General features: G+C 43.2%; 1 protein-coding gene across 1 annotated transcript in view; it reads right to left on the reverse strand.

Moving 5' to 3' along the window:
- Positions 1–1,342: 1,342 nt before the first annotated feature.
- The window catches only part of LOC146344768 (prostatic acid phosphatase-like), a 28,185-nt gene continuing 10,046 nt past the window's right edge, over positions 1,343–19,481 (reverse strand). Inside the window, exons 5-11 of the mRNA XM_084860420.1 lie at positions 18,615–18,713; positions 12,541–12,645; positions 10,200–10,332; positions 7,244–7,326; positions 4,278–4,384; positions 2,988–3,157; positions 1,343–2,361 (exon numbers count right to left, since the gene is read on the reverse strand). Of these exons, the coding sequence (XP_084716546.1) occupies positions 2,024–2,361; positions 2,988–3,157; positions 4,278–4,384; positions 7,244–7,326; positions 10,200–10,332; positions 12,541–12,645; positions 18,615–18,713 (1,035 nt within the window). The 3' untranslated portion in view covers positions 1,343–2,023. The remainder of the gene's footprint in view (positions 2,362–2,987; positions 3,158–4,277; positions 4,385–7,243; positions 7,327–10,199; positions 10,333–12,540; positions 12,646–18,614; positions 18,714–19,481) is intronic.

Below are 19,481 nucleotides of genomic sequence, written 5' to 3' on the forward strand. Positions count from 1 at the left end.
GTGTGGATCACAACAAACTCTGGCAAATTCTGAAAGAGATTGGGGTACCAGACCACCTTACCTGTCTCCTGAGAAAATTGTACGAGGGTCAAGAAGCAACAGTAAGAACCAGACATGGAACAACCGATTGGTTCAAAATTGGGAAAGGAGTATGATAAGGCTGCATATTGTCGCCCTGCTTATTTAACTTATATGCAGAATACATCATGAGAAATGCCGGGTTGGAAGAATCACAAGTCAGAATTAAGATTGCCGGGAGAATTATCAACAACCTCAGATACGCAGACGATACCACCCTAATGGCAGAAAGCGAAGAGGATCTAAAGAGCCTCTTATTGAGGGTGAAAGAGGAGAGTGCAAAAGCTGGTTTGAAACTCAGCATTAAAAAAACGAAGATCATGGCATCTGGCCCCATCACTTCCTGGCATATAGAAGGGGAAGAAATGGAAGCAGTGACAGATTTTATTTTCTTGGGCTCCAAGATCACCGCAGATGGTGACTGTATTATGAAATTAAAAGATGCTCGCTCCTTGAGAGGAAAGCTATGGCAAACCTAGACAGCATAGTAAGAAGCAGAGACATCACCTTGCCGACAAAGGTCCATCTAATCAAAGCTATGGTTTTCCCAGTAGTAATGTATGGCTGTGAGAGCTGGACTATAAGGAAGGCTGAGTGCCGAAGAATTGATGCTTTCGAACTGTGGTGCTGGTTAAGACTCTTATGAGTCCCCTGGACTGCAAGGAGGTCAAATCAGTCAATCCGAAAGGAAATCAACCCTGAGTGCTCATTGGAAGGACAGATCCTGAAGCTGAAGCTCAAATATTTTGGCCACCTAATGCGAAGAGAAAAGTCACTGGAAAAGATCCTGATGCTGGGAAAGACTGAAGGCAAAAGGAGAAGGGGACGGCAGAGGATGAGATGGCTAGATAGCATCACTGATGCAATGAATATGAACTTGAGCACACTCCGGGAGAGAGCGGAGGACATGCTGTGGTCCATGGGGTCACGAAGAGTCGGACACGACTGAACGACTGAACAACAACAACAAGGGATGAAAGAACCATCCATTTTCTAGCTCACCAGAATGATCTGAAATGTAGTTTCAAACTCATTTCACCTGACTCCCATTTTTGTTTTTTAGTCTATTATTTGCCTCGTTGGAACAGGGAAAGTGCACATTTAAAAAGGAAATGGTCCATTTCTGTGTGTATTTTTCAAAAGTGCACCTTTCCCCCCCATTGACTAAAGTGTCAAAATGTGCATTTTCAATGAAAAGTGCACTTTCGAAAGTGTACACTTCCCCTCCCGCCCCCCATGGACTAAAGCATGAAATTATCATTTTCAATAAAACACAATCGCAATTTTAGTTAATTTGCTAATCCTCCTTGGACAAAAATTCTACTACTCACACTCATATTCAGGATTGTGAACACAACATTTCCAGGTGTTTTTTGAACATAAATGAAATTTTCACACATCCCTAAAAATAAGTGGATAAGATCATGTTAGAGAATAAATTGTGTAGCTAGCGCTTTCAAATCTCTGGAGTTCATCTGCTGCACAGAACCCAAAATCTCTCTGTCCAACACCTGCATCACACTTATTTTTAATTTAAAGCATTGTTTATTGTCAACATGTGTTAAGTTGCCACAGAATGCTTAGGTTTTATTATTCATCTAATACTCATTTTAGTGATACTTGGCAAGAGATCACATTAAATTTCGGATAGCTGAAATACAATATCATAAGAGTGCTCCTGAAGCTCACTTTTTTGGCCATGTTTTTTCTTTGCAGTTATGCACTGTTGAGTTTTCTTTCTTTCCATACAACTTCCATGCTGGTAGAGGAGACAGAAATATGCTGTCAGCCTGCTTGTGTCCTGTTCTGGTCCTGAGGAGGAGCCTGGGTGGCAAGGCATGTTCCTAGGACTGGACTGAAGCCTTTTATGCCTTGACACCCAAACCCTGCCCCTCAGGTTCTGCCCCTCTTACAGAAGAAGTAGAAGCCCTTAAAGAGGCAGGCCTCAGACCTGCAGCCTAGCACTCTTTTGTCTCTCCAAGAGCCCAGGCCAGGCATGATTCCTGCGTTGGCGCAATGGCTTTGTGGGTTGTGAGGCCCTTGGAGGTGAGTATGCTGGCCCCTTGTTGGATGTAGGTTCAGGGGCTGCAGTCTCTGGTTTGGGATCAGGGGTCTCAGGTTCAGGAATCTTGGATGATTTGGGCTCAAGGGTTTCTTCTCCAGCAATGGCACACAGGCCCAGAGTCTCCTCCATTGACACCACGGGTCCCTCAGCCTCTGTGTCCATGTTGGGTTCTGGGTCACTGCTGGGCTCTGGGGTCATGTCAGTTTGAGAATAATTTCCTGTGGGAAAGAATCAAGACTGAATATATTAAAGGTATTTATGCATTACCTCATCCTGTTCACCTTTTTGATCTTTGAAATGTGGTTCCCGGAAGAACAATGTAATATTGAGCAATATGCAAGATTTAGGCAGTGCTCCCCAACCTATTTGATCCAGAAGGGCATATTAAAAGCATTGGGGCAGCCCCAGAGTTGGTGAGCTGTAGCCTGATGTCCCAGCTAGGGGGAAGTGTGCACAGAAATACTCCTAATCTCTGTGTTGGAATATGCAAGTTGTATTATATGAACCTACAAATACGTCTTAATTAACAAAAAAAACAGACCTAGGTTTACTATACCAGACATTTTTCTAAACAAAATCCAAAAAGCAAAAATATTTCACCTAACAGCAGCAGCAGTGGCATGTGTGATAGAGTTCATTCTAAAAGAAAAATCTTAAATTTTAGGGGATGTGAGACTGACAGCCCTTATAACCTGTTGACCTCTTCTTTGTGTGAAGGGTCCCTCAGTGATACTCTGAAAATCACTTTCATTTGTTTTCCTCCTGGAGCGCAAGCTGTTATTATATTTGTTCTGCTAGCCCCATTTTGACCACCTTGTGTGGCTAGCTAAAGATATTATATTACCTGTCCATTTTCTGGTCTTCCCACATTCGCTGGCCCAGTCTTCTACTAGGATGGGAGAAACTAGTTCCTCAAACTTTGAGAGTGGACAAGCAGGTGAGCAGCCTGGCAAGGTGACGGGATAGGGGTCTTTCAAAGTGTCATTCCGAAAATACATTTCAATGGTGGGCTCTCTGATTTGCAGAACCCAGGAAAGGAAGGGAAGAAGAGGGGGGAAAGTTAGATTATCATATTGTGAGGCATCTTCTTCAGAAATGCATTACTGAAATCTATAGGCCTTGACAGCAACAGTTATTCTAGAACCCAGGGCAAAACGAAATGTTTTGGTATTTGTGCACAATTTAGCAGTTTGTGATAGGTTTCTTTATACTGGTATAAACACATGTGGCCCCAATTTGGATTGGGAGCACAACAATCCAGGAAAGGGGGGTGTTAAACCTTCCCCAAGTTTCCTGCCCAAATTCCACACACACCCATACTAGGGGGATTAAAAAAGAAAAAAAAATCTTGAATAATATCTCCTCTTTTGCAAAAGTAGATGTCACTGAATGAGAAAGAAAACAGCTCTTTAATCAACAGCTAACTTATATCCAGTATATTTGTACAGGCAAAATAATAAAAGCTGGTAGCTTGTAATGCCATAATTGGTTCTTACTGGCTTTGTTATAGTGCTATATTATAGGGAAGCTCAAATTTTCAAAAATCTGTTTCATCTGCATTTCATGGATTGTCAAGTAACTTTCATTCTGTCGTCCACTCATTGGGCAGAATCTGTTTTTTTTCCCATTTCCAGATTTGCATAAATTCGCACTTGCAAAACAGCATGAATCCCCCCAAACATGCAAATCCCCCCAAATACACAACCCACCCAAATATGCAATCCACCTCCAAATGCTCATTTTTTATGTATTTTCATGCTTATTTTTCTATCGGGGAAATGTGCATTTTTGGCCAGTGTTTCTTTTTATTTTACTTGTTTTTCTAAGACTAAATTTGTATAAAGTTCTGGAAAGTAGGAACAATGTTCGGCAAGTCCGTGGAATCCATGAGAATCAGGAAAAGCCAGTCCACTGCAGAAGCTGCAGGTCGGATTCACAGAAATCCAAACTCATTTGATTCCATTGCGGATTTCTCTGACATCCCTACTATGTTATGAGATAGAGATAACACAAATATAAATATATTGCAAAAGCTTTTAACTTTGAAAAAATGGGAGGTGTAAAACAGATGAATGGACACTGGTCCTTGGTAAGAAGGGAGCACTGATTGTTGATGACATGCTAAAATACTTGCCCGTTGTTTTCCTGATACAGTTCAAAAATCTGGCAGGAGGCATATGGAGGCAGCCTTTCATTGTAAACATTGAGCGCCATCTGCAGGGCACCGAGTGTGGTGTCATGCTGCAAAAGACCCAACAACATGTCAATACTATTGGTGGAGGGGACACCTTCTCCAAGCAGGCATTAGTCATATGGTTCTAACTCTTTTCATTATAGAACATTGTTAAGTAAATCTGAGGATATGTAGTGCATCCTCTTCTTTCTTCACCCATCTCCCTCTGCAGGAAACAAATGCTTCTATAAATGCACTATAAAAATCTCATCTGGAAGCACCTTTTGTCAGAGGACTGGAGCCTAAACACAGGGTCTTTGGTGCAGAAGGAAGGATTGCTTGAAGCATGCTACCAGTGACTCTCTGGGCCTGGAACATTATGGTGTACGGCCCCTGTCCTGCCAAGTCAAATTCCTTTACTGCCGTGTTCCTTTTGGGTGTTCCTTTCAGTGTCCTTTTCTGGGATCCTCAAGAGGAAGGAAAAGATCAGATTGCTTTCCAGTTCCTTCCTTCCTTCTCCTTGCACTGGGTGGGGACTGGGGAACCAGCAGGACTGCCAGAGAGAAAGGAGGAAGAACAAAGTGCTATGTCCCTACTGCAGTCCTCTCAAGTCCTCCCTATGTATGGCAGAGGCTTAAAATGGACAAATGAAACCTCTGATCCAAGGAAAAGGTCATGTACAACACGCACACAAGGTGCGTATTTTAAGTGATCTACCTCACAGGGTTGGTGTGGAGCTAATATGCTACCCTGTGCTCTGTGCAGGAGGAACGAAATACAGCCAGATCGAAATCTGAAGAACGTGTACACCCCTTGGAATCTCCCAACGGAGCAGAAGGCAAGGCAGCTCTGGCTTCTCCTGCCCTTTCACAGCCCAACCCTGCCATGAACTTCTCTGGTGCATCTGATCAGGGCACATGTGCCATGCACCAAGCCGGGGAACAGGGGACGTCACGGCCAAGGAGGGACTGGGCAGGAGAAGGAGCTGCCAGTGGCTCCTAGTGCTGCCGGATCCCTGCTCTTCCGTTGTAAACTACAAGTGCAATTGCAGTGGACTTTCCAGACTATCAAGATCATTGCACTTTTTTCTCTGTGCGCATCTCGTTGTGGTCTGTCCCAGTGCTGGTGCCACGTTTTTGAGGGCAGGACACCCTCAATGGCCCCCCTCACCCAGCGAATCTGTCTTCTCACGGCCATTGGCACCAGCTCCCCTTCCTCCTCCTCTTTATTTTTTATTTTTTTATTTAAAGCTTTGCTTGGCCACCTTTCAGGGTGGAAGCCCTGCTGGCGCACTATAGGCATGATGTGTTCAAATCACCACGCCCCCACCAGTCCTCCTTATCATTGCTCCTACCTGCTTATTTGGCAGACAGAGAGAGACCCAGCAAAGATGCCGGTGGCATCTACTGATCACTGTTCTTATCATCACTTTGCCTGGGCCAGAATGAGAAGCAGCCGAACAAGGGGGCTGCGGTGGTGAAGAGGAGAAGCAAATCCAGGGAGCCTGTACCAGTGGGCCCCTCCTGGGGCATGGGCCTTTGGCAGGAGCCCAACCATACCTACCCTTGACACCAACACTGGACTTTGTCCGCATCAGCGGGAATGACAGAGCTGCCATGGCTGAGGCATGGTGTGGCTTAGCACACATGCATTGTAACCGTTGCCCTGAGCCCCATTTTATTACCCAGTGTTTTTAAAAAATCACTTTTCATTTTCATTAAAACACTTTTGTGTCTGGAAGAGAGGTATAATGCTGTAAAACCATAATATAATCAGGTTAATCTCAAAGCAGGAAAATAAATAAATAGAAAACCCCTTTCTGGTCTCTGACACAATGGTGGTGATTGAACATTATTTAGAAATCATATTTTAGAAGCAGCGTTATTATATTACTGTGTTATAGCACTACAACCCTATAATGCAAAAATTAACATTATGATGTTATAGCATTATACCTCACCTCCCACCGCCCCCTGAAATAGAGGTACAGTGCAGCACTATGACACCATGATGCTATAATCTTAATTTTTGTGTTGTACTGCCAGAACATACAATAACATGATAATACAATAATGCAGCTGAGATTGTGCTCCTCTTCCATTTTTATGAAAAAAAGTTGCACGTTCTGTTGGATGAGAAAAGATGGAAGTACCACAGTGAAAATAGATAATGATTACGGGCAGTAACTAAATTGATACAAGTGCTAACATAAATTATGTTGCCCTCTAGCACAATGCCCTTAGTGCTGGCTGGTGCAATGGGATTTGCTGGAAAACCTGTCATGCCAGTTAATGCCAGTGTGGAAGCACTTTTTAAAGTATATGCATATTATTCAGCTTTTAACCTGGCAACTATAAGTGCAATAAATCATCCCCCAGAGAACAAACTCCTGTAGTATCAATGTAGATTATAGCAATAACTATAGCAAGCTGTTCCATCTACAACAACACTCTTTTCATGGTGGTTTGGCCATATCAAAACATGTACATTTGGCTGTTGACACTGGGCAGTATCCAACTATGTCATTCCATTAGCGCAAATGAAGTTGTGCTAGTGGAAACTAGGTTCCGAACTATGTGCAAGAAAGTTACTTTTGCACAAATGCAGTTGTATAAGTAGTTGTGCATTATGCTTGTGCAACCGGTTATGCAACTGGTTGCACAAGCATAACGGCCAACTGCTTGCACAACAGAAACTTTTGATGGAGCTCCGCTAACGCTATCTGAGTTTGCGGAATGACACCATTAGATACTGCCCATTCTAATCAATGCTGCAGAGTAGATGTCATCTCACGGTTTCAGACTTCAGAATCACTTAGATGAAGGCTGGAATCCTAAACAGACTTGAGCTGCTTAAATCCCATTCAGCTTGAGCAGCCCAACTATCCACATGTCTGCAGCCAAAGCTTTTAAGGAAAAGATACTCACTGCAGAAAAGATTAGCATTTTTCTCTTCTCTTGAAATTTGGCAGCCTTTGAGATATTTTCTAGAATAGCTTTCACAAGGAGACCTTAATGGAGGTGGAAAAGTTTGTCAGTATTGGTACACAAGAATATTATAGGGTGAATTAGGCTGCAATCATGTACCGACGTAGCTGGGAGTAAGCCCCATTGAGCTCAATGGGACTTAGTTCTGAGTATACATGTATAGGATTGCACCATAAGTACTGTTAAAGCTTAGGCAGTAATGCATCAAATGTTGAGTTTTTCCTACAGGATAGCATAAAAATGAGAAGGGGGGAATCAATTCAAGATCATTATGAATGACAAAATGTAATAATGCTATTTCCAGTGATGAAATAGCCATCCCACCAGCATTAAGCGTGTTTAAGGCCCATTGTTTAATGGGAAGGTTAAGCAGATGCTTAATTCTCTTACTGAAATAAATGGGGTTTGCAAATTGCTAGCACAATTTTGTTACACTGTCTTTGATCCATCTAACCCCACCCCTGTGAGAATGGCAACTATATCCTTCCCCATAGCAAAGAAGAGAAACACATAGATCACTCAAGTAGGGATGTATCAGGTTTTAATTACTGTTCACAAATCATGTGAGCATGTCCCATTTGCACTTCTGAATGGGAGCAGGAGTGGGCTTTTTCAAGAAATGTTTGCAAATTCCTGAATTTCTGAGCACATTTAAAAAATAAATGTTTTTTCTTAAAACGTATAGTTTGAAATGCACTTAAAATGCATTTTCATGCTTTAGTTAATGGGGAAAAGTGCACACTTTTGAAAAATACGCACAGAAGTATGGACTTTTTCCCATTCAAAATGCACATTTTTCCCATTCGAATGATCTGAACAACAGGTCGAAAACTAAAGTGGGAGCGACCTGAAACAAATTTTAAAGTGCTTTTCAGAGAATTTAGGAGAGCTTGAAAATCATTGGTTCCCCCATCCGTGCACTCAAATGATGATTTATAAAGATACTATCAGTCTCAGACCAAATCCATTCGCAATCATTGATATCGTACTATGAGCAAATACTGAACGATATACCACTTTTAAGTCCTGGTACTATTTGAAACAAGAGCCAGTGTGGTGTAGTGGTTAGAGTATTGGACTGGGACCAGGGAGAACCAGGTTCAAGTCCCCACTCAGCCATGAAGCTCACTGGATTAATTTGGGCCATTCACTGCTCTCAGACTAATCTACCTCACAGAGTTGTTGTGAGGATGAAATGGAGAGGAGGAGGAGCCGGATCATGTATGGCTCCTTGGAGAAAAGGTGGGATATAAGTGCAACAAATAGATAATAAAATCAGAACTATTCTCACTAGAAAATAGATCCATTTGCCCAGATTGTTGATCATGAGAAATCAGTGTATCAGCACATTGATTACACAGCACCCACACAGACTCATCTGCCCATAGTCTATGTGTAACTGTGTCTGTACCATTTAATAAGGTGTAACTTAAACTTTATTCATTTTCCCTGAATTGAGGAAATTACAGATCAAATGTAAACAATCACAGATGGTTTAGATTTCATAACAACAACATATTTATATTTTCTGAGCCATTTAGAGGCATAAAACAATTATTTATAATTAGGTACTCATTAGAAGTGTGATAATATAATACACCATACAGGTGTAACAGTGAAAATACAACAGAAATGTGGGCAGGAGAGGGGAGGGGCAGACTTAGATCCTTCAGACCCTGAAAACCACGCCTAAAACTGTGGAACTTTACATTGATCACAGAGCTTGTGTAAGGAAAATCCCTCTGGTTCAACTCAACGGAGAGGAAAACAAAGCAGGAAAATCCCTGCCTCTTCCGCCTCCTGTCCCAGCCACATTGCCATGGTGGAGGACAGGATACGGTGCAAATCAGCGCCCAGTACAGCGTGCTACCACCAGTCTGTAAAGCCCACACAGAGACCATAGTTCAGATAATAAGTTGTGTGTCCACATCTGTGTGTGACCTCATGTCACACACACTTGGAGCTAACAAGGGGGAACTCAGCGATGAGGAGTAGAGGAGAAAAGGGCCCTTGCACACAAAGGCAGCAATCTGCCTGGCTCCAGAACGTGCAGAGGAACTTGGGCATGTTGCTAGCAACCCTAGGAGGAACTTCGCCTTGGGACACCAGACACACGCACCCGGCAGCAACACCCCTCCACTGCCACGGCTTGGGATGCCAGGACAGAGCAACCCTCACAGGCAAGCGGAGGAAGGGGGCAATCACTCTATGCGAGATAACTCCTGCAGTCAAGACCACACTGCAGATCTAGCCATTTGGTCCATCGCATTCGGTATTCCGCTCTCTGGATAAAACGGAAACCAGACCCCTATGGCTGTAGCCTCTTTGCCAGTTTGCCCATTTCCATGAGGTATTTGGAACCCTGTTGGCACTCTGGAACCTCTTAGAAAACGGATCCGTTGACCTTGAGAACTGGGAATGAGCTATAAAAGTGACATTGACTACAGTAAAACAGCAGAACCAAAAATAGCCTCAAAATCGAAAGATGTGTTCCCTTAATTCACAGCGCTGCTAATTAAATCACAGCACTGATTAAAATTGGCCTGCACTGATTAATCAGCTAAAACTTCTGTAATTAATGTATCAATTAAACCACTTAGAAGATGCAGCCTAATACTTTCTGGTGTTATTTCGGCTAGAGTACATTGTACAAAAAGAGATGCCAGTCAACGTAATGCAGCCTTCCCCAACCTGGTACCTCTAAATGTTTTAGACTGCAACTACCATGATCCCTAGCCATTGACCATCCTGGCTGAGGCTGATGACAGATGTAATCCACATTGAAGGGCTTCAGCTATTGGGCAGTATAGAAATGTAATAAATAATCCAAAACATCTGGAGGGCGCCACGTCGGGGAAGGCGATCGTAACACTTTAGTGAAAAACGTCGTGGTTACCTCCTTGCAGTCGTGCCTTCTCTTCTCTTTTGTAAATGCCAAATAGTGATGATAAAGATAACATGGTTAGCTCTGACAGCTTGGCCCTTACATCTTCAGTAGCCCATTCAGGGAGGTTATAACTGTGAATAGACTGCAATAAAACAAAACACATTTTTATTATCTTGAGACCTTTTCAGCTCCTCTTGTCATATTTTGTTATCTGGGTGGGGTTTTGGGGGGGGGAGGGGCAGTGTATGGTTGCACTGAACAAACAAAAGCATCCCAGCAATCTTCGGCAACTATTCAAGGCATATATCAGTGCGTCCAACTCTATTAGTATTCACTGAGAAGGGAGCCCCATTATCCACCGTGGAGCTCTGAAGATGGGCAGTCCATATTTGCATCTAGTAAATCCAGTGATACCTCTATCTTGAAACTGAGTTTCTCTTTTGTCTGGGCAACAGATCTAGAGAACCCTGATTACTTTTGGGGCCTTTAATATCCTTCAGTGCTTCTTCATCTGACCCATTTCCTACTCTCCTTGGTTGCCTACCCTACATCTAGATCTCGCTTGCCTAATATCCTCTCCTGGTACTTCATCACCCATGGCCTATGTATGGCCTTACTTCTGGCCTGCCACCACCACCCTAGGGAGGTGTCCTCTTTTACTCTATTTGAAGGGCTGCCAGAGTAGCGTCCTCTGTTTTGTGGGGCTGTCCAGTCCAAATCCAATTTAAAGATAAAGAATAACTTTAAAAGAAGAGCTGAGCCTTGAATCAACAGCACCTGGACAGTAGATTGAACTGGAGGCACGCAGGTCACCTGGTCACATTCTTCCACACTCTAGTGAGATGGCCTGTATTTCTATGAAAGTATTACAATTTCTAAATTTCAATCTACACATATACATTAGCATTTGCAAATTTTATGCTAACCAGTGTCCTTCTTTCTCTTTTTTTGTGATGCATTTCCTATTTGGGGCAATTCATAAGTGGCCACCCTACTACCAGGACTTCCCTCCAATCCTTTAGATTTACTTTCTGGTGCTGGCAGAATCCCAGCAGCCCCCCTGAGTAGAACATCCTAGTACAGACTCTACCTTGCTCCCTTACACAAAATATCAGGGCTCAAAACAGACAAAAAATGTCACAAGTTGCATTGTTGATGTATTTCCCGTTTTTCAAATACAACTAGCAAGGCTCTGGGGGTCTCAAACTGGTGACTTTCACAGTGAGGCCTAGAAGCTTGCAGGCAGAGGGATCTGCAGGAGTAATGCTCCTACAGCAGATGACCATGGGGGGTACAGAAGCTTGCAAGCCCAGCAGGATCAGGTGGTCTGAGGTGCCAGTAAGGCCCCATCTGGCTTTATATAAGTGCTGCCTCTGGCCTAGATCCTCAGTCTGCGCAGTGTGTCATTCAATTCAGATTGCGCTACTACAGACTGGGGCTGCTGACATGTAATGTGAAGGCATGGTTAGTTATGGGAATGAGCCCTTAGGATCCTCAGGTTCATCATGCATTCCTTCTTTTCCTTCCCTGGTCTTCATCCCCTTGGTTGCTGTGATCATTAGTAACCTCAGACTGAGCCCTTAGGATCCTCAGGTTCATCATGCATTCCTTCTTTTCCTTCCCTGGTCTTCATCCCCTTGGTTGCTGTGATCATTAGTAACCTCAGAATCTGGTTTAACAGCAAGTGGTGGAGGCTGGTGGCTCTGATTGAGTGAGGCTCTGAATCTATTCTGAATTTTAGTCAGAACCAGCCAGAACTCTAAAGGAGCTATCCAAGGTACTGGACTCTAACCCAAAATAGGTCCAGCATCTTGGATAGCTCCTTTAGAGTTCTTACTCATTCTGACTGAAACCCAGAGTGGAGTCACTGTCCCGTCGACATCGGAGCCACCAGCCTCCACTGCAAGCCTTTCTTCACAGCGTCAAAACCTAGCTGGTTCTGACTGAAACCCAGAATGGATTCACAATCCCACTGAAATCAGAGCCACTACCTGCCAGTGATAGCAAGCCATGCTTCGCCATTTCATCCAAACAGGCATACTATGGTTTGTGCTTTCCTGCAAACCAGGATTTCAAACCAGGGGTTGCCATAAACCCAAGCAGTCAAGTTGCTAATCATGGCACAAGAGGAGATGTAGGTAGGAGTGTGTGAACCAAGACTTGTCTCATGATGCTAAACTACAGTTTGATCTTAGGTTGGACCAGCCCCACTGTATGGGGACGCTCTCTGGAAGGGAAACCCCCTCCCCAATTTTACATTTTATCTGCTATAAAATCATTGTTCTATCAAGGGGGGCATCCCAAGTAAACTTTTACAATGTTAACAATTAAAAAACTCAAAGAGAAATACCTCACAGAATAAAGTATCCTGTACATGCCAGACTTTGAAATTGCCCATATTTGTGAGAGTTCTAGGGTCATACCCTGAATAAAAAGCTATTTTTTGGAGAAATTCCTGAAAAGAAAAAAAGGACAAAAAATGCAAGTCAGTACACCAAGTTACATGCTCATATGGGCTGTGACCCTGCACACTGTTAAGTATGGAGAGGTCAAAGTAATGTAATCAGTTGCCACATAGTTTTCATCGGCTGCATGCAGGTAGCTATTCAGATCCCGTTGATGTCCGTGGGGCTTAAAGCAGCCTAATCATGGCTGAATCTGCACATAGCAGTTATACCATTATCGTAACTATTAGTGCCCATTGATGTCATTTGTACCAATAGTTATGATAACAGTATAATAACAGTATAACTGCAATGTGTAGATTCAGCCCATGTCTTTAATCTAACACCGTGGCCTGGTTTAGATAGCCATATCTTAGCCCTTGTGTCCATGTATGCAGCCCCTTCCCCCCATATTCCTTGGCATGCTGCAGTTAACCCAGGGAGCCTTCAGTTAATCATAGTTTCCCATTATTTGGAAGCTATTATGTCTGCTTGCAGGCAAAGACCTCTTTATTCAAGCAGGCCTTTGGTGTGTAAGTGGGTTAGTTGAGCTGGATGCTGTTTTTGTTCTGTTGTTGTGTTTTTAAAGGCCTTTTATTGTATTTGCATATTACTGCTTTTATCAAGTTCTGTTAGTGATTGTAAGCTGCCTTGAGTGCCATTTTTGGTAAGAAGGTGGGGTACAAATGAAATAAATTAATAAACCCAGAAATTATGAGTACAAAGTTTGGAACAATCCAAGATTTGAAAGCAACTTCAAAGCATGGCTTAAGATCCTGGCCTGTTCCAAATCTGGTAACCATAGTTTTCTGGTTTGGACATAACAGGAAAATATGATTAATTGAAAAATTCCTGGCTTATCACAGGGTGCTGAGATGGGGGGTGGGAAAGGGGTGGCACATGGACAGAGCATACAGGCAAAAGGCATGGGTATATCTCAAGAGTATATCTTGTGTATATCTCTTTTTAAACTGAGATACAATATTCCGAACCAGGCCTGTGTTTATCATTCAATGCACATAGGTCTTAACATATAAAAATGTTCCACATATTGTAGTTACTTAGGTTTAGAAACCTTGATGGATATTGCAGGAATGCAATAATTACACGCTACAATTAAAGAAGTTCAAGACGTTTTACTGAAGCCTCACAGCACACACTCTCTCAAACAATCCCAGGCAAGGTAACAAAGGATGAGAAAGAAGGTTTAAAAGGTTTAGATATGCTTTGTCTATCTATCTATCTATCTATCTATCTATCTATCTATCTATCTATCTAATCTATCAGATTTGTATACTGCCCAACTGGCAAAAGCTTTCAAGGTGGTTTACAATCCTAAAACCACCTACACTCATTTACAACTTGCTGTTGTTGTTCAGTCATTCAGTCGTGTCCGACTCTTCACGACCCCACGGACCATAGCACGCCAAGCCTTCCTGTCCTCTGCTTTCTCCCGGAGTGTACTCAAGTCCATATTCATTGCATCGGTGATGCTATCTAGCCATCTTATCCTCTGCCGTCCCCTTCTCCTTTTGCCTTCAATCCTTCCCAGCATCAGGGTCTTTTCCAGGGAGTTTTCTCTTCGCATTAGGTGGCCAAAATATTTGAGCTTCAACTTCAGGATCTGTCCTTCCAATGCCAGTCAGGGTTGATTTCCTTTAGGACGGACTGATTTGACCTCCTTGCAGTCCAGGGGACTCGTAAGAGTCTTCTCCAGCACCACAGTTCGAAAGCATCGATTCTTCGGCGCTCAGCCTTCCTTATAGTCCAGCTCTCACAGCCATACGTTGCTACTGGGAAAACCATAGCTTTGATTATATGAACCTTTGTCAGCAAGGTAATGTCTCTGCTTCTCACTATGCTGTCTAGGTTTGCCATAGCTTTCCTCCCAAGGAGCAAGCGTCTTTTAATTTCATGGCTACAGTCACCATCTGCGGTGATCTTGGAGCCCAAGAAAATAAAATCTGTCACTGCTTCCATTTCTTCCCCTTCTATATGCCAGGAAGTGATGGGGCCAGATGCCATGATCTTAGTTTTTTTAATGTTGAGTTTCAAACCAGCTTTTGCACTTTCCACTTTCACCCTCAACAAGAGGCTTTTTAGATCCTCTTCACTTTCTGCCATTAGGGTGGTATCATCTGTGTATCTGAGGTTGTTGATCATTCTCCCGGCAATCTTAATTCCGACCTGTGATTCATCCAACCCGACGTTTCTCATGATGTACTCTGCATATAAATTAAATAAGCAGGGCGACAATATACAGCATTGTCTTACTCCTTTCCCAGTTTTGAACCAATCGGTTGTTCCATGTCTGGAACAAAATCAAAATAGGATTTTGAGCATCACCTTGCTGGCATGTGAAATGAGCGCAATTGTACGGTAGTTTGAACACTCTTTGGCATTGCCCTTCTTTGGAATTGGAATGTAAACTGACCTTTTCCAATCTTGTGGCCACTGTTGAGTGTTCCAAATGTGTTGGCATATTGAGTGCAGCACTTTAACAGCATCATCTTTTAGGCTCTTAAATAGCTCAGCTGGAATACTGTCATCTCCGCTAGCTTTGTTGTTAGTAATGCTTCCTAAGACCCACTTGACTTCACTCTCTAGGATGTCTGGCTCAAGTTCAGTGACCACACTATCATGGCTATCAGGGACATTAAGATCTTTTCTGTATAGTGTATTCTGTGTATTCTTTCCACCTCTTCTTCATCTCATCTGCTTCTGTTAGGTCCCTGCCTTCTTTGTCCTTTATCTTGCCCATCTTTGCACAAAACGTTCCCTTGATATCTCCTATTTTCTTGAAGAGAACTCTAGTCTTTCCCATTCTATTATTTTCCTCGATTTCTTTACATTGTTCATTTAAGAAGGCCTTCTTGTCTCTCCTTGCTATTCTCTGGAAATCTGCATTCAGTTGGGTATATCTTCCCCTTTCTCCCTTGCGTTTCGCTTCCCTTCTTTCCTCAGCTACTTGTAAAGCCTCATCAGACAGCCACTTTGCTTTCTTGCATTTCTTTTTCTTTGGGATGGATTTCGTTGCTGCCTCCTGAACAATGTTACAGACCTCCATCCATAGTTCCTCAGGCACTCTGTCTATCAGGTCTAATCCCTTAAATCTATTCGTCACCTCCACTGTATATTCATGAGGGATATGATTGAGGTCATACCTGAATGGTTTAGTGGTTTTCCCTACGTTCTTCAATTTAAGCCGAAATTTTGCAGTAAGAAGCTCATGATCTGAGTCACAGTCAGCTCCAGGTCTTGTTTTTACTAGGGATGTATGAAACACCTATCTGGCTCCGCGCCGGGCAATCCGTGGTGGGGGGGAGGCGCTCCATCCCTCCCCCCGGAATCCTCAACGGGGGGAGGAACTCTGTCCCTCCCTCTGGAATCCTGCCTGGCTGGCTCTGCTCTGCGGCCAAGCCACGGAGCCGCCGGCTGGCTCTGGCCGCCTGCAGCCAGACATCCGGCCGCTGGGCAGCCCTGCAGGGACGCAAATGGTGGCTGTCATAGCCGCCGCCATTTGCGTCCCTGTATTGAGCCGTGATAGGCTACGTAAATATTTACGTAGCCTATCATGGCAGGGGGAAAAATCCCAGCGTACGCAAATGGCAGTAGCCATTTGTGTACACTGGGTTTTTTCCCCCCCTGCCATAATAGGCTACATAAATACTTATGTAGCCTATCACGGCCTCTGCAGGGACACAAATGGCATCCCTGCATTAGCCGCAATAGGCTACGTAAGTATTTACGTAGCCTATCACGGCTATTGAGAGGAGGGAGCGAATGGCGGCCACAGGACGACTGCCATTCACAAAGCAGCGCGGACAGGAGCAAGTAAGTGCTCCGTTTCGCGCGCCTTTCGTGGGGTGGGGGCAGCGGGAACTTCGTCCCGCGCTCCATTCGTGCAGGGGGGCGGGTGCTTTGTTCCACGACAGGTTTCAGGGGGCTGAATGCACTGGCATTCGGCCTCACTGGGATCCGTCGCGGAATTCTCTGACATCCCTAGTTTTTACTGACTGTATAGAGCTTCTCCATCTTTGGCTACAAAGTACATAATCAATCTGGTTTCGATATTGACCATTTGGTGATGTCCATGTGTAGAGTCGCCTCTTGTGTTGTTGGAAAAGAGTGTTTGCTATAATCAGTGTGTTCTCTTGGCAAAACTCCATTAGCCTTTGTCCTGCTTCATTTTGTACACCAAGGCCATGCTTGCCTGTTATCCTGGTGATTTCTTGACTTCCTACTTTAGCATTCCAATCCCCTATGATGAAGAGGACATCTTTTTTTGGTGTTAGTTCTAGAAGGTTTTGTAGGACTTCATAGAACCGATCAACCTCAGCTTCTTCAGCCTCAGTGGTTAGGGCACAGACTTGAATTACTGTGATGTTGAATGGCTTGCCTTGGATTCGTACTGAGATCATTCTATCGTTTTTGAGATTGTACCCCAGTACTGCTTTCCCCACCCTTTTGTTGACTATGAGTGCTACTCCATTTCTTCTAAGGGATTCTTGCCCACAGTAGTAGATATGATGGTCACCTGAATTAAATTCGCCCATTTTTGTCCAGTTTAGTTTGCTGATTCCCAAGATGTCAATGTTCAATCTTGCCATCTTATGTTTGACCACCTCCAGCTTACCTTGATTCATTGATCTTACATTCCAGGTTCCTAAACAATATTGTTCTTTACAGCATCGGACTTTCTTTTCACCACCAGACACATCCACAGCTGAGTGTCCTTTCGGCTTTGGCCCAGCCGCTTCACTCTTTCTGGTGCTACTTGGAAATTCCCTCTGCTCTTCCCCAGTAGTATATTGGACACCTTCCAATCTGAGGGGCTCATCTTCCGGTGTCATCTCTTTTAGCCTTGTAATACGTTCCATGGGGTTTTCTTGGCAAGAATACTGGAGTGGGTTGCCATTTCCTTCTCCAGTGGTCCACATTTTGTCAGAACTCCACCATGACCTGTCCGTCTTGGGTGGCCCTGCATGGCATAGCTTATGGTTTCACTGAGTTATGCAAGCCCCTTCGGCCTTCGCCACAACAAGGCAGTGATCCATGAAGGGGCATTTACAACTTAGAACCTGCCAAGCACAATACTCTCTAACAGCCATCTTTAGTTGCCACATTCACAAGCTTCGCAGGCCTTGTTTACAACTACAGGTGAAAATTGCCCCATGATCTTGCCCTTCTTTGGTTATCCAAATGTCTGGAGTTGGATAAATGGGTTTCTGCTTTAGCTGAGTTGGAGGTGAAGTACATCAAGGCCAGGACATTATCTTTTTCAAAAATCCCATTTTCATGCATGATGGTATAATAGGACACAAGTTCATAATGGTGCATTTTTGGCTTACATAAGTAGGTTTCTATTTCCTGTGAGGCATTTTTATACAGAGATACTTAAAACTGTCTCTTTTTTTTTTTTTTTTGGTTTTGTGCTCTCAATCATTTGATCAGATTAACCAAACTGAGAAAACCAGCTTTGTTTTGCACAGTAAAATAGACAAATTGTTCTATGCACATCATTCCTTTTCTAGGTACGTTACTTGTTGTTTTCTTTTCCTAGTGCAAATCCACTGTATAAATTAGTCTTCATATGCCAATATTTTTCTGACATGCAATGCCATTATTTATCAGAGCACTTTGAGCTATTATTATTATTCCATCCAACTGTGCTACATATCTGTCTGTAGTGCAGAAATAATGTCCCTACATAATATCATATTCTTGTAGTGTTGACCTGGTCTTGGTCTCCATCTGAAGAACATATTTCATGCAGCCCAATCTAATGCATGAGGCAGCTGTCTCATTCTGCCTAATGATAGGGCCGGTCCTGATAGGATAGTCCTATCCTGCACTGTGACATTCATTTTGAATGTAAATATGTCAGCATGGTAATATCTTAAGACAGAAACAGCCATTTCAGGAATTGTAAATTATTGTTTTTTCTGTCTCACCACTACCCTTGCCCATTTTTTATTACCCTGTATGGTTGAATTTTGGCCTGAAATCCTCTTGATGTCATCGTTTCTCTCAAGAGTTCCTTATACCGTGGACAGTCAAAAATGGGAAAACGTAATTTCTGAAACAAAAAGAATAAGAGTGATTGTAACAAGTTGATGTCTCTCTCCACGCTTCACAGTTGTGGGTTTTATGTAACAATTATCTCAAGGTAGGGTTGATATTGTTCACAATGATGCTGTATCTGCTTTATACTAGTATAGTAATCTGTAGAGGCCAATGCATTCCTTTGGAGTCACATGATTCAGTGACCTTGCTGATCTTAAGTAGGCTTGGGTCTGGTCAATGCTAGGATGGGAGACCTCTTGGGAACCCTGCATGTCACCTTGCAGCAGATGAAAGGCAGGATATAATACTGCACTCCTATATCCTGAGCTGAATGTGAACCTGAATGCAATTTGCAGTCAGAAATCTGGTACGTACATTTTCAAGTTTGCAATATATTCTCCCCACCCACCCACCAAAATAGTGTTCAACAGCATGCACACATTTGAAAACTGTGCAAGGAAAAATGTGTACATTTCTAAAATGCACACAAACATGCTGTAGTCAATGGGTGTATGTGTATGAGAATGCATACATTTGAAAAATGCATACAAAATGCATTTCTTTGCAGAAAAAATAAAAACTTTTGTACATAACTGGGACAGAATGAGCATAGCAGTGGAAAACTGAGAACCTGAACAAGACAGAGCTCAACAGATTCACCTATCTCTGCTAGCTTCTGAACAGACATGCATAAGATGGCACTATTAGGGTGCAATCCTATACACGTTTAGCAGAAAAAAGTCCTACAACTCCCAGCATTCCCCAGCCAGCCAGGTGGGGA

This window comes from Heloderma suspectum, chromosome 5, assembly GCF_057233095.1.
Source record: "Heloderma suspectum isolate Gila_16-S chromosome 5, 16-S_ref, whole genome shotgun sequence".
Taxonomy (NCBI): Eukaryota; Metazoa; Chordata; class Lepidosauria; order Squamata; family Helodermatidae; genus Heloderma; species Heloderma suspectum.